Genomic DNA, 17,347 nt, shown 5'->3' with positions numbered 1-17,347 from the left:
AGCAGCAATAGCTAACAGTTGATATCGATTACCAGTTTTCTGATATTTTCATCATTATTTAAAGTATTCACAACGAAATAAGAGAAAAGTCAATGTTGTTCGCTCTCAAATCAGCATTACAATGGCGCTTCCATAAAAAATCAGGCCAGGTTACTGAGGAAAGTTAGTGATTCCAGAAGAATTTTGTTTTGCGAAAGGATAAAGAAGAGAGTAAAAATGCTGAGACTCGTTGCTCACGACAGTTCGCATGCTGTGGTAAAATTAAGAGTAAACGATCCTTCTCAAATTGTTGACAATCAGATGGTCAACTTTTGATGTAAGTAATAAATATTAAGCAGTTCAGGATTTGAGTAGATCAACACAGCAAGTCTCTTTATAGGATTGACCAGGTAGATTCTACTCGGAATTATACACATGTTCGCAATGAGCTGCTATTAAATAACCAAATCATTTTCTTCACGAATTTCTTTTAAGTTGAATGAAATTCTCTTTTCGATAGTATACTAACACATACGAACTTTAATCTGATCAACAAAAGCAACGGTGTTTCATGCAGCGTTGCAGAGTTTGTGGAAGATCTGCCGAAGAAGTTCCAGGGAAATGGAGAGAAACATTATGTGAATCGAAGACATAAGTGATTTTATTTGTGATCTATTGGTCGAACGATTGACCATCGACCTGGAAAAACCGCGGGAATCAGTCACCACCAGCTACTTGTTGACACTGGGCCTGTGTTCCACATCAGCTTTTCCTTTCTTCTTCCATTTTCCGTCAATTCTAAGGTGTTCACATTCTTTCTGTAAATATTTCTAACATCCTATGGGATGTACGATCGTTGATAGTCTTCATGGCGTAATTAAGGTAGAAAAATTTTTCCCTGACGATTTTGGAGATTACTGGCAAATTATTTAAGCAGAAGACAAGTGAACTTCGTCAGATCCATATAAATTTGTGTTTTTTTTATTATTGCTCTTTTAGTACATATTAGGATGTATTAAATACCGTCGTACTGGTAATCGGATCTTATTTTTGCGCAGTTTGACTAGTCATGAATTGTTCATTAACTTTTAGAGGCAGCTTCAACTACGGAGAAGTGGAATGGCCATGAAATGTCAGTAAAAACAGAGGGAAGTTTTTCATATTTTAGTTATGTTGCTCGAGAAATTTTAAAGTTATATTATTAAAGTTGTTATTCTTTGTTAAGGGCGGGTGTGGTGTAGCGGTTAGAGGTTCCGCTTCCTGCACAATCGATCGGAGGTTCGAATCCGCCCTAGTGCTCACCAAGCCTTTCATCCCTCCGGGGTCGATAAATTGGTACCAGACTTGTCTGGGAGGATAAAAACACTGACTTGACACATCGGCTAGCCACCGCAAGTCATTGTATAGGCCAGATACACGTTCGTAAACCTCAAACGATTCTGAATTGAAGTGAACGTGGGGGCGCATCCCAAGCGGATTGATTAACGCCAGAAACTTTATCCTTTATCCTTTATTCTTTGTTAAATTTATATTGTCTGTTAAAATTGTTGGTGACAGTGCACTATTGGAAATTTATATTAGTTTAATTTAACACAACAATGATTAGAACTTCTGTCATGTACTGTTTAACTCAATAAAACATTTTTTCTTCAAACTGTACAATACCGCTACTAACTTGTGTCCCAAAATCCGTCGCCGACGGATTAATCCGTCGCAAACCGTCGGAATTCTTGGAAGTGGTCAAAATTAAATTTTGAAAGTACCATTCGAAAGTAAATGAGCTGCTGATTTCAAATATACTTCGAAAATTTACTTTTGACAAATGTGTGGCCTGAAAACGGGCAAAGTTTTCTCAAGCCCCGTTAATTACTTTCACACCTCCGCAATCCTTCCATTGGCATATCCCGCGGATACATCTCCATGGAAGGAAGGAGTGTTCATAGGATTTCCGTTTATTTCTCGAAATTGGGAAAAATGTTTATTACATCCGTAATCAGGAGGTTATTTAGAGCATTTTGGTACCCCACATCATATGTTTGTCCAAAATTTCCATTCTCTTCAGAAATTCACGAAAGCGCTCCATCGAAGATTAATAAAACGTTTCAAACTTACAACATTACTCTATTTCGCTATTTGGTCCAATTTTTGAACAGTTGTCAACGGCTTAGAATAAACGCTTAAGTCTCGCGATTCGGTACTTGCCTAGAACTCTCCTTCCTTTACGAGAAGAGAATTAGACGCTATCATTGGATGAGAGCTAGACATGGTTTTCGAGTGACCAAATTGAGGAAATTTTCGTCTGTTTTCACAAAACAGAAATTTTTGCAGCCTCTATGAATTTTTTCAGTACCACAAATACCCAGTTCTTCTCACAAAAAGACGCTCTTTCGAATGATGTTGAATCCACTTTTATTTACAAACTTCAAAATTTCGACACTGACTCCGCCCTCATATAGCGCAGCCCATATTCTATAGCTGCAATGGTTATCCCGGCCCAGGCACGGTCTGCCAGGCATCTCATACCTTCGATATGTGACTCCTATGGCGATTCGGCGTCACAGAGAGACAATAATCTTTGAACATAAATGAACGGTGACGAGAATTCTAAAGAGTTCTTATTTGTAAAAACAGCAGTGATAATTTGAAACGGCTAGGAAGGAAAATGACTGACGAAACTAAACCAAGAAACAAAAAGAAAAGGAGAGGGAAGAAAAGGAAAAAGTGAATATTATTCGAATTGAACTGCAAGGCACGAAAAATTCAAAAATTTAAAAAGTTCCGATTTTTTCCTCCATAAAACGTCTTAATTTGTTACATGTCTGTCTTTTTCAGGAGGTTTGTTTCGTTCGTTTGTATTTTTTTTCCGAAAGTTTGTGAAATTTAAGTAGCTGTATGATTCCGATGACTAAGAACTGTGTAGAATTCTCGTCACCGTTCATTTATGTTCAAACATTATTGTCTCTCTGTGACGCCGAATCGCCAGAGGATCACCTATCGAAGGTGTGAGAGACAGACCGTGCCTGGGCCGCGATAACCATTCCAGCTATAGAATATCGCCTGCCCTATAAGAGGGCAGACTCAGTGTTGAAATTTTGAAGTTTGTAAATAAAAGTGGATTCAACATCAATCGAAAGAGCGTCTTTTTGTGAGAAGAACTGGGTATTCGAGGTACTGCAAAAATTCATAGAGGCTGCAAAAATTTCTGTTTTGTGAAAACAGACGAAAATTTCCTCAATTTGGTCACTCGAAAACCATGTCTAGCTCTCATCCAATGATAGCGTCTAATTCTCTTCTCGTAAAGGAAGGAGAGTTCTAGGCAAGTACCGAATCGCGAGACTTAAGCGTTCATTCTAAGCCGTTGACAACTGTTCAAAAATTGGACCAAATAGCGAAATAGAGTAATGTTGTAAGCTTGAAACTGGAAAAAACTAGACATTTTCAAAGCTAGAAGCTTACAATATAAACTATTGTCAAGTATAAGTTGTTTGCTGATAAATTTCCGAGGAGATTTTTCACAGCTTGGAAAGCATATCGTTTTATTAATCTTCGATGGAGCACTTTCGTGAATTTATGAAGAGAATGGATATTTCGAACCAACATATGATGTGGGGTACCAAAATGCTCTAAATAACCTCCTGATTACGGATGTAATAAACATTTTTCCCATTTTCGAGAAATAAACGGAAATCCTATGAACACTCCTTCCTTCCATGGAGATGTATCCGCGGGATATGCCAATGGAAGGATTGTGGAGGTGTAAAAGTAATTAACGGAGCTTGAGGAAACTTTGCCCGTTTTCAGGCCAAACATTTGTCAAAAGTAAATTTTCGAAGTATATTTGAAATCAGCAGCTCATTTACTTTCGAATGGTACTTTCAAAATTTAATTTTGACCACTTCCAAGAATTCCGACGGTTTGCGACGGATTAATCCGTCGGCGACGGATTTTGGGACACAAGTTAGTAGCGGTATTGTACCGTGTACTTTGTCTTCTAATTTTTCTTTTTTGCGCTCTTGCTTTTGAATTACGCAAAAACACGATAAGTCAAAAGATGAGAATTTCGCCAAATCTTTCTGATGGTCGTCCTTCCCAATACTGAGCATTTTCAGTGTAATCCTACAAATTTATTACAACCTTGTGAATAGTAACCTGCAGCCTACTTTAGTATACTAATAGATTTTATAGCCAATAAGTTATCACATGTAAGCACAACGATTTGGGCCGTTTTGATCCTTCGTTCCGGGTGTAATATCTTAAGGAATGATGACTTGTACTGAATGAAGCATTTGAGAGGATATGTTGCAAATGTTTTAAGTTTCCAAACTCTGATGAAGGGGACACGTTAGCCGTATGGAGACTATTAACAAGGTTGGCGAACCTAAGCGAACGCTAGCAAGGATGTAGCTGAAGGGCTCAGCTAGGTGAGTTAGCAGTTTCCAGAATGACTTTATCTATTTTTCTTCGACCTCATACGCTGATTATGCAAAACCCGTATAGCTTCTGTTAAAGATGAAGGATTCTCGCGAGGAATTCCTACAGTATTATGATGGTGTGGTGTGAAATATGTGCAGTCCCAATATGTGTAACTGTTCTTCCGAGCGTGATTACGATAAAATATGCCTGTCAGCAATTCTTGATCATCAAATTCCCGAATTCACAGTAATCTACATAATGGATATACTTCAAAAGAATGCAAGCATCTGATCGGTTTTCAAGTCCTTCCTGGAGACAGTCTCACTTTAGTAAGTAATCCATTTTTCATTTTTAGCGCAAAACGCTTCCTTTTTTAAATTAGTGTTTTTTTTTCCGCAATGCCGCCAGATTTCCTCAAAGAATACGAAAGAAGAAAAGAATTTCCAGAACCTTTGAAGAAAAATACAGTTACTATTTCGCAAAAGCTTTTCCTTTGTTGATATGTTGAAGCGGGTATATTGTCGAAATTCGTTTGACCACTCATTTTCATTTTAAAGGCACCTCACGAATCTCAGGTTGTGCAAGTTTCAAGAAGATTATGCCTATACGAGGTTGTAGATAATGGAGACAAGGATGATTTTGTCCATTTTTTTGCTAATTGGCGTAAAAAAGTGCTCGGAAGATGTGGCGCGTGCACAAAGCTGGCGCGCTCCAATCACACTCGTCGCCGAAAATAGCGCCCCGGAACGCTTGAAGCAACATCTTCCGAGACGTTTTTTAGGGCAATTAGGAAGAAATGGATGAAATCATCCTCCTTCCCATAATCCACGACCCCGTTAGGCATAACCCACCTGAAACCCGTGCCACCCCAGATTCATGGTGTGATGTCTTTAATCATAGGACCGACAGTGTGTAAGGCATAAGGTATTGATTATCGATCCCATTTGTTTTTTTTTTCAAAAAGAAGAAACTTCACGAGAGCATTAGAGATGTTCAGCAGGGTTTTCTGACTAAAGCAGTTGTTGACAGTTCACGTAGCAGGGTCATGAACATTTGGCAGGTGTCCATTTATGTCTTGGTTTGAAATTCTTGCGATCCAATAGAGAATTTCCTACGGGATAATTGTTCAGTTTCAGCTTTATTGCATAAGATGATCTTGACGACTTTTAGAAGAGTTCCAAATAAGACATTAGTCCGTCTTTTCGTCCTTAGCCCTCATTTGGATGGGTGTTGTTGGGTTCTTCGGATTCATTTCCGTAGTCGTATTCTAGGGTTTCATAGTCGTCGGGGCAAGCATCTAAATTCGTTAAATTAATTCGTTAATTAAACTCTTATGGTATGTACTTATCAAAGAACATCATTGATGTTCCTTTCGACAATGTGTCTTCCATTCTTCTGTAGCGATTTTCTTGTACCGAAAAAAAAAAGAATGAAAATTATAGGACTAGTAAAATTTTCAATTTCTCGCTATAAGACCTCTTTCGAATAAAAAGTTGCAGATTTTCTTACCTGAATTTTTGCATATCCACTCAAGATGTTTTCGCACGTCAATGTAGTAACCTCTTCTTTCTAAACGAACAAGTATTGATTGGTTCGTTTACGTCGTGAACATGAATGGAGGATGTAGAATTTTCACAGCTTGGTTAATATTAGTTAGCTGAATTGATGTCTTCATTCAAAAGCAAACTTTCTACCGCCCTACAAGTGAAAATACAATTTTTATTGAACGGAAAGGCAGGATTTTGTAATCCGGCTGTGGAAAAGTAGAAATTAAAAATGCTTCCATTCCTGGAATCATTTTCTAGAGTCGTTGAATAGGTTATTAGTTAGTAATTCTAGAGAACAGACAAGTTCAGAGGAATACACTGGGAGCGAAAGTGTTTCGGATAACCAGAATAATCGGTAGTCAGGTTTTTTATTTGTATTCTCTGACACATGCTGAAAATTCGCGTGGGATTAACTGAATTACAGAATTTTTTTTTTCCACGCTGGAATGTGTTGTTAGCAAAAACGCATTGGAATATATTTTGACTGTAATGGAAGGAATTTTCCAAAAATGTTCAATACTTTTATTTCAATATTTTCGCAAAAGAAGACCCTCGATACCTCTACAACTATTCTGCCTCATCTAAGACCGCATGTAATTCTTTGTAGATGAAACAATATGCTCTATCTCAGTCTCGTTTACCGTAACGGATTCTGTTTTCGGTGAATAACGTGATATGAGCACATCAACATACTTTTCCAAAGCAAATGGTATCTAAGAACAAACCTATAATCTCTTCTGTACAGTCTGGTCCGCCAGAAGTGATTCCAACAAGTGTTAAAGCATCACTATTGTTTTGAAACAGTGGACCGCCACTGTCACCCTGAAAAGAGACGAAAAAAAAGTAACGTTATATACGTGACATAGATTTTTCGAATGAATCTAAACGCTTTAACACTGGTGTTTTGTTCATTTCACAAGAAAAAATCTACTTACACTGCAGGTATCTCTTTCCATATCAATGGTGATAATTTCGCCGTTCTCTTCTTCGTATTCGTCAAAATCCACAACTCTTAGTGCTGGCTTATCCGGATCTTCGGCATATGCTAAAAAGATTATCCGGCTGTGAATTGGAAATATGTGAAATTATGAGTTTAGTTAGAGATCTTTACGCAAGTGATGGTAGTTTGGTCCTCGTAAAAGTTTTGAGAACACGATAAAGTACGAGAATCGTATGGATCACGTATTGAAAAATGTATCGTACGATAATTGGGATTTTGCGTTCACGGGTTGTTTCCAGACTAACACTTCGCTCTTAATTTAATCGAATTCCAATGAAGAAATGTAATGGGAAGTCAAAATGGAATAATAAAACAGTTCTCTTCTAGAAGGATGATGAGATTTATTGTGACGTAATACTTACGGTCATATCCATACCCGGTAGCAGATAAAACACCAGAAAGCATTTCGTTCTTGTCTGGCATACAAATGGGGACTGCATGTTTTTCCGAGACATCTTTCTCAAGTTCAATTAGTGCTATATCGTTCTCGAAATTGCAGATATTATATTCTGGATGAGGACGCACCTAAATATGTTGAGGTGAGCGGTCAGGATTTATTTATCAAAAATTCAAAACTAATCCCGTACAAATACGGCTTTCACTATACCGAAAGAACATTGTACACAGTTTTTTCCGTTATGCAAGATTCTGGCTCAGGGCATCTAGATCCTGGATAAATACTCAATTCCGTTGGTTCCATAACAGTCTTATTGACCCTGAAATAAATTTGCTAACGAAGTAGTGAGAATTTTGACTAGAAAGTGAGCAAAATACAGTAGTTTCGATAAAAAGATTGAAGAAACCTGTGCGCATTTGAAGGGCTATAGTCGCACTCCCGTTGATACTGATTGTGATCATTTTCTCTTACAATACAATGGGCTGCTGTCAGCACATAACGTTTTGATACTAGTACACCAGAACACATACCTCAATAGAAATAATTGTTTGTAAAATCTTAGCTCATAAAAAATCCCACTCATAATGTCTTGGCCAGCTATGTTTACTGGATGTCTGGAATATACCATCAATGTAAACAGAAAAAGGATATTCGTTTGGATACACTAATCTTCCTCCCATTGAGATGAATGGCGGGCCTGTTCCTAAATGTAACGCTATTAGAGTCAGCAAGATGTTTTTAAAAATCTCGATAAATACTGTTTTTAAATTATTAAAAACTTAAAATAAATTTTTAAAAGTTTGATAGTTATTTATTGGTAATTTGTTTATTTTGTTTTTGCTCATTCACATTTTTCATTATTTTCATTTTGTTCATTCACAATAAAAAGCCATACTTAGCCACATTATCCAACATTTCTTTTTGATGGTAGCATAATATCCTAAACGTCTTTCGGAAATATTTCCATTAAAATATATATTTTAGACGAATGACTAGGTTTTCGAGAAGAACATTACATTAGTAGTCGTTCAGTTAAGGAAATATAGTATTGTTGAACAATAAAAGTTTATTAGAGTCCATTTATTACTCACCCTTGGTTGCCGCAGGCAAGTAGTGGAATCCACACTGCTTCTGGCTATGATTATCCTCACTTCGTGTGAAAAAGGATTTTTCCATATAATGGCTATAAGCCAGTGAGAATCCCATCAACCACATGATAATAATCTCAGCTGTCATCTAAATATTACACCGACAACGCATTTATCAGGTCTGAATAAATCCTGGTCATTAATGGGTTTGTTTTGATTATTTGTTTCAGCATACTGTGAATATTTGTGTTCATTCTGTATATATATATATATATATATATCTGAATCAACGAAGGCAAAAACTACTTTTAGATAAGCGCTTGTGGATTTTCTGTATAATGAGGTACTCCCGTTTTTAACAACTGTTCTTAGAGAAAATGGAACTGAGATGATCGCACTGTCTTCGCACATTTTCCTCCTGGAAAGTCTAGAATTTTTCTTTTCCACACGGATGCATGAACACGATTATGGTCGGCGTCGAATGCGTGTAAGCGGTGGAAAACGATGCGCCTTCGATAGAAAAGAGAAGAGAAGGAATAGATGTTAAGCAGAGAGAGCGCGTTGCAGCCGCGTCGCGCTCATTCGTTTGAACATCTTCTGCGCCAACACTGCGCTGTAGTGCAAATTGTCGCAAATTTTGATTTTTGCTGCTGTCACTGTACGCTTAGTTAGCGATTGCGCATAATCAAAATGTATGGAATTTTCAGGAAATTTAACATTTGTGGCCGAATAGTTGTGAAACAAAACTCGCAGCCGCAAAAAAAAAAAAAAAAAAAAAAAACTGGTGAAGATTGGATGTAAAATGTGGGGAATGAAAGTTGGGAAATTTTAGAAAAAGATGGCACTTAAAAAAATTAGTTTCATGTATTTGGAAAAGAAAAAGCGGAGTTGAGCTGATCAGCTGATACAAAGAAATGCTTTGGAAGACAATGTTTAGTGGGTTGGTTGGGCCTTTATATAGGACTTTTTGACACGAAGTTCTTCTCATAACTACAGATGTTTTAGTGGTTTTACATTTTAAAAAGCGCTTTATTAAAATGAGTCACTTTCAAAACGAAAATTTTAAATGGCACTGACTCTATTTTATCGGAATACAGTCTAAAACCACTAAAAGGTTACAGCATCAATTGCCATAATTTGATATCATTTCACATTTCGTATTTTTTCATTCCGGATTCTCACATCAACGGCAAATAGAGGCAAAAAACTTGATAATCGACTTTTGATACTTTTGTTACCTTTACCCTTAATTCTTACCTTTAATTTTTTTTTGATTTTGATTTTTGTTACTCTTAACTCCCTTTAGTGCATATATGAAAATTCACCCAACATAATTGTAGAAATTTGTAGCTTTAGTTAATTTTCTTGTGCTATACCCAGGATTGTTATTGATTCTCGTTGTTAACTAACAGTTAACGTTTCTGCGTTATTGCCTTCGTCAGAGCCTGGAAAAATCAAAGGCATCAATCACTTATCCTCTGAAGCCCCTCATCACCTTACAGAAAGCATTCGAACGATAGGGAAACTCAGAGGAGAACTCATCGGCTAGTGCTCACCTCATTTGCTGAAAATTGGCAACGTAACAGACTATCACGTACCTCAACTATGGATCACAAAGGTTTTTTTTATAGGGACCTGACCCCTGGCCCCGTAGATCAAAACCCGCACAAAAATATGATTGAGGAAACTTTTAAAGAGTTGGTTTTTCAGAAGAATTCTGTATATTCTGTATTGGGGAAGGATAGAGAAGAATAAAAAATGTTGACACTTGTCCCACAATGAGTTATCCAAGAGAATTTATTTTCAAATTTGTCCACGACAGCTCCCATGAGGTGTAAAATGAAGGCTATGTCTTCCTCCTCAGGTTAACGACAACAGAATGGTCAATTTCGGATGTAACTACCAAATTTTAATGAGTTCTTGAACTGTACAAATCATTATCCAGGACTCGAAAGTACTCGAAATTACTTCCATATTAAACTGGAACTCAACCACTATAGTGTAAGGATTTGCTGTGCTTTTGTAGAACTGCTCTCGGATTTTTACATATGTGATTATAAATGATGAGTAGGTAATTTCCTGGATTTTGTTCGTGATAGCCTGCGAGTTTTTATTTTGTTGTATGGACCTCTATTTTAGATCTTATTTATTTATTTAAAAACCCCTGCAAGTGTGCCATAAAAAAAGCAAGATGTAACAGACTTTACTGGAATTTCACCTAAGTTTTACACGTGAAGGACCAGCAAGACTGGTTCTGCACAGCATAATGTATAGTGGGTTGGCAGGTCATTCTCCTGCTACAGAAGGTGAGAAATCCTCATGTGAGATCCTTTTTCCAAATCCAGGACGTTACAGTAGATAAACGGATACTAGGGTTGGGGTGAACAACCTAATCCAGAAAGGAGAAATAAGTCTATACATATGACATGTGAACTGATCAACAAAGGCAGCGATGTACCTAACTGTCAGCGTAGTAAAATCCAGAGGGGACCTTCTGAAGAAGTTTCGGATACAATCAGGATGAGCACTATGTGAAACGACGTGTGGGGTGGTCTAATTTTTGATCTATCAACAGGACAATCGGCCGCCTACCTGTGAAACTCCGGATATCAACCGTTGTCGTCCATTCCTTGGCACTTGGTCTGTATTTGACCACAGCTTTTTCTTCTTCTTTCATTTTCTATGAATTCTAGCTAGCGATCGTATCGTATCGTAATTGTTCCTAGCAGTGCATTGAAATGTGGGATCACCCATAAAACCTCTAACTTATAGAAGTTAGAAAAATTTTTCCTGTTTGACCTTACAATTGCTAACAGACTGTTTAAATAGAGAATGAGATTCACTAGTTTTATATAAATTTGTGGTTTCTTATCAGTGTTTTCTTCCTTATTATTATATTAGAGGATATTGAATGAATAAGTAAGTTTGAAGCGCATTTGTTCTATGAAACACATCATTATTCGTTCAAAAACAATGAAATTCGGTTTTTTTTTCTAATTTAAGTTCTGGATTCCCTGCTGAATTTGGGGAATGTGCCGATTTATTTTTCAAGTTAACAAGTGCCACGTTTGTCGTCATTTCAATCTTGTTTTGATAAAAGTTGGAGCGTAATACTGGCATCCACTCGTTTCTAAGCCAGGGCGCTACCTTTTCCTTTTCAAATTCATATTTTAAAACCAGCCCGAAACGTTTGGTTGACACTAGACTTTTTGACTTCTTATGGTTCTCACTTCGCATGACTTCAGAAGTCAATGAAAATTTGAAGCACGGGCATTTTCTGTAAATTCCTGTCACAAAATTACAATCATTATAGAGTAATCCTGTGTGCAGTGTGGTGACGAATACATAGGAGAAACAGCTAGACCACTATGTATTCGAATCAAAGAACACCTGGACGGCAAAAGGAAATCATGTGACTCCACTGCATTGGGTGGTCACAGGGTGCGGTGTCATAACGGAGAAGATTTTGAAGTTATGATCACGATTTTGGCGCGCGAACCTAGCATTGCGGCGCGCAAGGCTCTGGAGGCTTTTTGGATCCACTCCAAGAGTCCAACTATGAATCGCAAGGAGGAATGCCTCTCCATTACGCGGGAACTCGCGCCTTATTTAAGGCTGATATTTGATTGCGCTAGTCACCTCACATCAGGTATCTAACAGTGGCAGGATAGTCAGCTGATCCTAAGGTACGATGTTTTCTTCCACTGGTAGCTACGAGGCCCAACGGTTAATGTAGGACTTTCTTTGTTGGGCGGATAAGGCGTTTGATCGGATTAGTCACGCTCGATTTCACCCCTTTCAGGCTCTGAAGAAGGCGATATTGCCGAAACGTTAGCCACGAATAAAGGATTATAACAACCTCGTGTACGGCTCTACTAAAGAAAACAATTATTGAAGCATTATAGAGTAATTTTTTTTGTCATACAAACAAACAAGCATGATTATTCATTCGTGTTGAGCGAGGTGGTTTTGAGGATTTTCAGAAGATCAACAAATATGTGTTTAGTCCACCACTGCTGCCTCTCTAGTCCTCTGTTTCATCGTTATCCTCGTATTCTTCGGATCCGGATCGATCGTCACCGATGTTATGGCAAACATCTAAATACGTTTCTTGTGAATTAAACTCTTATTGTTTTTGGCTATGACAGCAGAACATATTTTTTCCTTCTCACAATGCATAATTGTTCCAATTTTTAGCTGTAATGTGTATTTTCTTAGAACAGGAAATTGATCTACTCGTATGACTTATTGATTACATACACAGGTTACAATTTATTATATTTGACCTCTAATTTGTAATAAAGTTTCCTTACTTGAATTTTCACAAATCCAATTAACGTGTTTTCGCACGTCAGTGTAGTGGCCTCTTCTTTCTAAAAAAAATGGTTATCGATTAGTTCCTTCACATCATGCACAGAAAAGAAAGATTTAGAATCTCTCCAAGCCAGTTAGTTTAAGTTAATAAGTTGAATTGTATTGATTCTTTTATTAAAATACAAACTTTATTTTTTATGGATAAAGCTACACTTTTATTCAACGGATAAAAACTTTTCAAAAACACTGTGTAAAAATTAAAAAAGGCTACTATTGCTGGGACCATTCTCTGAATCGATTGGATACGTCGCATACATATATACATATATACATATATACGTATATACATATATATAGTGTAAAGGAAAGTTCGTAGTCAAATTCCGATCTCCAAACAAATACAGGATGGTATTTTTTGACGGTTTACGAAAATTTGAGTAGAACAAGCCGAAATTTTCTGAAGCGAAGGTGGTTCTTAGGAAGAACGTCTTCAACTGTGTGTTAACTGTACATAATTGTGAGAATCCTCCAAAAATACCATTTCTTAGAAAATTTTTTCATTTTCAAATTTAAAAGAACGTTCTTGGATACTACCACGAAACTATACGGTTTTCCTTTATTTCAGACTTCAAAAGTGTTTCGTTTCAGTTTTGCTTTTTGTTTATCATTCCATTTACGGGAAGAAAGGATGACAGTACCATTAATCTTCTCCAGAGCAAGTGATAGTTAAGAACGAACCTCTGCTTTGTAGAAAACATGACCCTCCGTGAGAAGTGATTCCAACCAGTGTTAATAAGCCATTCTTGTTCTTAAACAGTGGACCGCCACTGTCACCCTGAAAAAAAAAGTTTCTAATCGTTGTAAACTCCTGGATATAGCATCGACTGCGTAAATACAATTACATATGATGACGTCAACAGTTTCTTTTCGCCTTTTTTCAATATTATGAAAAATTACAACATAGAGGGGCGTGAAAGTTTTATGTACCTATCAATTTAAAAAAAAAATCGATTATTAAGAATGTGAGGTACACATTGCTGCGTCGTTGTCACCTTTACTAACTTCCCAGGATAATAAAATGGTAACCACTTTGAATCCTCTTTGAATGTCAACCCTAGCGAATTAAAACAGAAATGCATCCGTTTGATCTATTGATCCTTACTTACTGTTTACTTTTTGCAGATTTTCGAAAACTTCAAATAGGCTTATAGTATGGTTTGCCAAATTAAAAAAGGAGATGAGGACGAAACAGGAGAAATTGTAGGGGTGTCGGGAAAATCTAGTAAGCATCGTGTAATGGGTGGTTTCCGTACGTTCCTAAGCTGTTGCCCCAGGGTGTTTTGGTTTGTTAAAAAAAGTTTACCGGATTACCTTGCACGAATCCCTTCTCGGATCAATAGTGATAATTACACCATTCTTCTCACTGTATTTCTTGAACCTCACTACTCGCAATGCGGGCGCCAGCGGATCTTTGGCCATTGCTAGAATAAGGTGATAATAATATTAATAAGGGAATAAGGTACTAATAATAATGCTGCTATAATAAGGTGTTAATAATAATGTTAATAATAATAATAATTAATAATGAGGGTTTGATCAAAAATGTTTAGGATTATGGTTGTGAGTAGCACTATGTACTTATACAAATAGTTAGAGTTTCTTTTTATTGATTTGCTTGAGCTGTAGCCAAGATAAGTGTTGATCTTTCTTTACCTACAGGTTTGATATTTCTCTACAAACAGCTAGCGTTTCGTTAATTTTGGGTTCCGCAGTCTAGTATCCAGACTCTATGCTTTCGTTATGGGTTCCACACCACGTCAAAATCGTGATACGCTATATTTAAGGTCCTCATCACCCTAAATAAAGCATTCAAACGATAAGCAAAATCAAAAGACAACGTATCCGTTACTGCTTACGGATACGTTTTCTTTTGATTTTGTTATTATAGTAACAGTTTTGTTTTCCTGAAAGTTATAGGAGACAGTAAAAAAAGAAAATCTTATCCTTTCTATTTATATTTGTTGAATTTCACTACACGTAGTATTAGGCTTGTCGAGTCACCGACGTTTGCTAAAATAGGGTTAGCTAGATTTGGATCAGAAAAACTGCAAAAAATGTAGAAATAAAGCTGCATGAGGGCGGTTGTAGCGCATTCGGTAACAGGTTCCAACTGTGATTGTAGGATCGATCGATGGCTCGAAACCTCCCTAATTCCAACCAAGCCATTAATTCTTCCGAGGTCGATAAATTAGTACTAGACTTGTCAGGGAGGATAAAAGCACTGATTTGACACATCGGCTAACTCCCGGAAGTCATTGTATAGGTTCATAAATCTTGAACGATTCGGAAAAGAAGTGAACGCGTTTTTGCGTCCCAAGCGGATTGATTAACGCCAGACGCTTCATCCTTTGCTTTATAGCTGCAATTGGAACTGCTCATGCAACTATTATTAGTCTCTTCCTCATAGAAGTTATAAGAGGACAGTAAATGACGAAAATCATAGCGATCGCATATAGAAAATCGTGTCAGACGGTAACTCGGCATTTTACGTGGGCAGATTGTTTCCAGGAGAACACGTCGCTTTCATTTCATGCGATTTCCTGTAACATCTTGACACCGTAATTTTATTTGGAACTGAGGAGTTCTCGGAAGTCTCTGCTGCTGATTTATCGTTTTCTAAAGATAGAGGCCTATCATATTTTTATGAGAGGAAGACGCACACCAGAAATCTGCACTACTGAAACAGGAAGGAACATTTTTTTTCAATTTTTGTTTTCCAATAGGTGGCGCTGGCTTAGATGCTAATAATTAGGTTTAAAAAGTTTTTTGAAAGATAGTAAGATCCATAATGGCGTAATACTTACGGTCATACCCGTACCCGACCGCGGATAAGGTTCCAGAAAGTTTTTCGTCCTTCTCCGGCAAACAGATGGGTGCTCCGTCTTCCTCTGAGACATCTCCCTCGAGTTCAATTAGTGCTATATCGTTTTCAAGATTGCAAAGGTTAAATTCTGGATGAGGATGTGCCTGCATAAAATGGGATAGAAAATAAGATTTTCCTCTGCCTGGAAATCGAAATTAATCACACACTCATAATTTTACCGATATACTCTTGTATACAGTTCTCTTAGGTTTGCAAAATTCCGGCTTAGGGCATCTGGATCCTGGATAAATTTTCAGGGACTTTGGTTCGATGAAAATTTTCCCATTTCTGGAAAGTAAAATGAAAATCAAATGAAAACTTGAGTTGATAAGAGCAGAATGGCAAATGCAGTAATTTTGAAAGAACAAAAAAAAAACCTTTCTGGTTTAATGTGTCCTCCTTTACAAATCTGACTCCTTTGTTTAATATTTTCCAGGGTTACAATGCAGTGAGCGACTGTCAGCACATAGTGTTTTGATATTAGTACACCAGAGCAGAACGCTTAATAAAAAAAAGACGTTTATAAAATCTTGGCCTAGAGAAAAGTTTTCAGAAAAAAAAAATCTTTTTTTGCGAACAAATATTATGTCATAACAAACCTCCATTATTATCTAAGTGAACAGCAAACGGATATTCGTTCGCATTCACCAGTTTTCCTCCCATTATAACAAATGATGGACCTTTTCCTGAACTTAACCTGTTAAGAATCGTTTCAAGTTTACTACTGTAGTAGTGACTTTTTGTTTGTTTTGCTCGCGCTCGTTCATTAATAAACATATACGTAAAATAATAAATAGTCCGAAATAAATAGCTGAAGTCTTTTAGAATCGGTGTTTTCCTCAAGAATAACACAATATAAATTGTGCATATTAGCGTTAAAAAGTATACGCTGGATTAAAAAATGGATTTTTTAAAGGTTATTATTTCAAATAATATTAAAACTCACCGGCAGCTGATGGCAAATAATGGAATCCGCATTGTTTCTGGTGATAATTAGTCTCATTATGCGTGAAAAAGGATTTTTCGACATTCTGCGAATATGCCAAGGAAATCCCGACCAACCATAAAATGATCATCCGGAATCTATTATCTGAAATTTCCCTTCTACATTCATTCTGTCTAAGTAAATTATACATAAATAAATTGTTGTAATCCACAATCCGCAAGAATCCTTAACAAGGAGATTGAGCAACATGAATAGAAAAGAAATCATCATAAAGAATAGAATAAAGAAAAAGCACTGATAATTAATTTCCTATCCTGATTTTAACGTTATAGAGCATACATGTGGAGGTGCATGGATCTATTTTTATGACGAATTTCTAGGAATTATTGCTTATAGTCTTCTTCAGTGTAATATTTTCAATAAATTAATTCTCTCACTAGCTCCACTACGAATATCTATACTCGGTTTGGCACCATACCGTAAGTGTAATAGCTACAATAACAATTTTTAGATTTAATTTTAATTTTTAGATTCGCTCTCGTGAATCCCCTGGTAAAAACACAATTTTTGTGGGTCTACGCTTTCAAAATGAAACTAAGACACTCGAATAAGATTCATCTAATCTTCTCCTGCTTGAAAGTCCGGACAATTTCAAGGTGAAGCCTGGCTTACAGTAACCTAAAAAGATAATGAAAAATTGGCAGAATTGGCTCCTAGGAAAGGTGTTGAGTTCCATCAAT

General features: G+C 36.8%; 2 protein-coding genes across 3 annotated transcripts; both read right to left on the bottom strand.

Annotated features, from left to right (window-relative positions):
• Window positions 1–5,600: 5,600 nt before the first annotated feature.
• RB195_021280 (uncharacterized protein) lies at window positions 5,601–8,835 on the bottom strand (the record flags this gene model as incomplete). 2 transcript variants are annotated; one of them, XM_064207932.1, is made up of 10 exons in its annotated part: window positions 5,601–5,689; window positions 5,902–5,961; window positions 6,665–6,761; window positions 6,875–6,984; window positions 7,302–7,464; window positions 7,547–7,655; window positions 7,743–7,866; window positions 7,962–8,039; window positions 8,428–8,572; window positions 8,731–8,835. In XM_064207932.1, the coding sequence occupies 10 exons, from the start codon at window positions 8,833–8,835 to the stop codon at window positions 5,601–5,603; spliced, it is 1,080 nt and encodes a 359-aa protein (XP_064063812.1). The 2 variants fall into 2 exon arrangements, with proteins under 2 accessions (XP_064063812.1, XP_064063813.1); XM_064207931.1 differs by lacking the exon at window positions 8,731–8,835.
• Window positions 8,836–12,448: 3,613 nt separating this feature from the next.
• RB195_021279 (uncharacterized protein) lies at window positions 12,449–16,737 on the bottom strand (the record flags this gene model as incomplete). Its single annotated transcript, XM_064207930.1, has 9 exons — window positions 12,449–12,522; window positions 12,738–12,797; window positions 13,477–13,573; window positions 14,110–14,219; window positions 15,603–15,765; window positions 15,841–15,949; window positions 16,039–16,162; window positions 16,261–16,347; window positions 16,608–16,737. 9 exons carry the CDS (start codon window positions 16,735–16,737, stop codon window positions 12,449–12,451), a joined length of 954 nt encoding a protein of 317 aa, XP_064063811.1.
• Between the last annotated feature and the right edge of the window lie 610 nt (window positions 16,738–17,347).

This window comes from Necator americanus, chromosome X (assembly GCF_031761385.1).
Source record: "Necator americanus strain Aroian chromosome X, whole genome shotgun sequence".
NCBI classification, from domain to species: Eukaryota; Metazoa; Nematoda; class Chromadorea; order Rhabditida; family Ancylostomatidae; genus Necator; species Necator americanus.
Note: the sequence above shows the minus strand (reverse complement) of the source record. Positions and strands in the feature narration are given on the sequence as shown.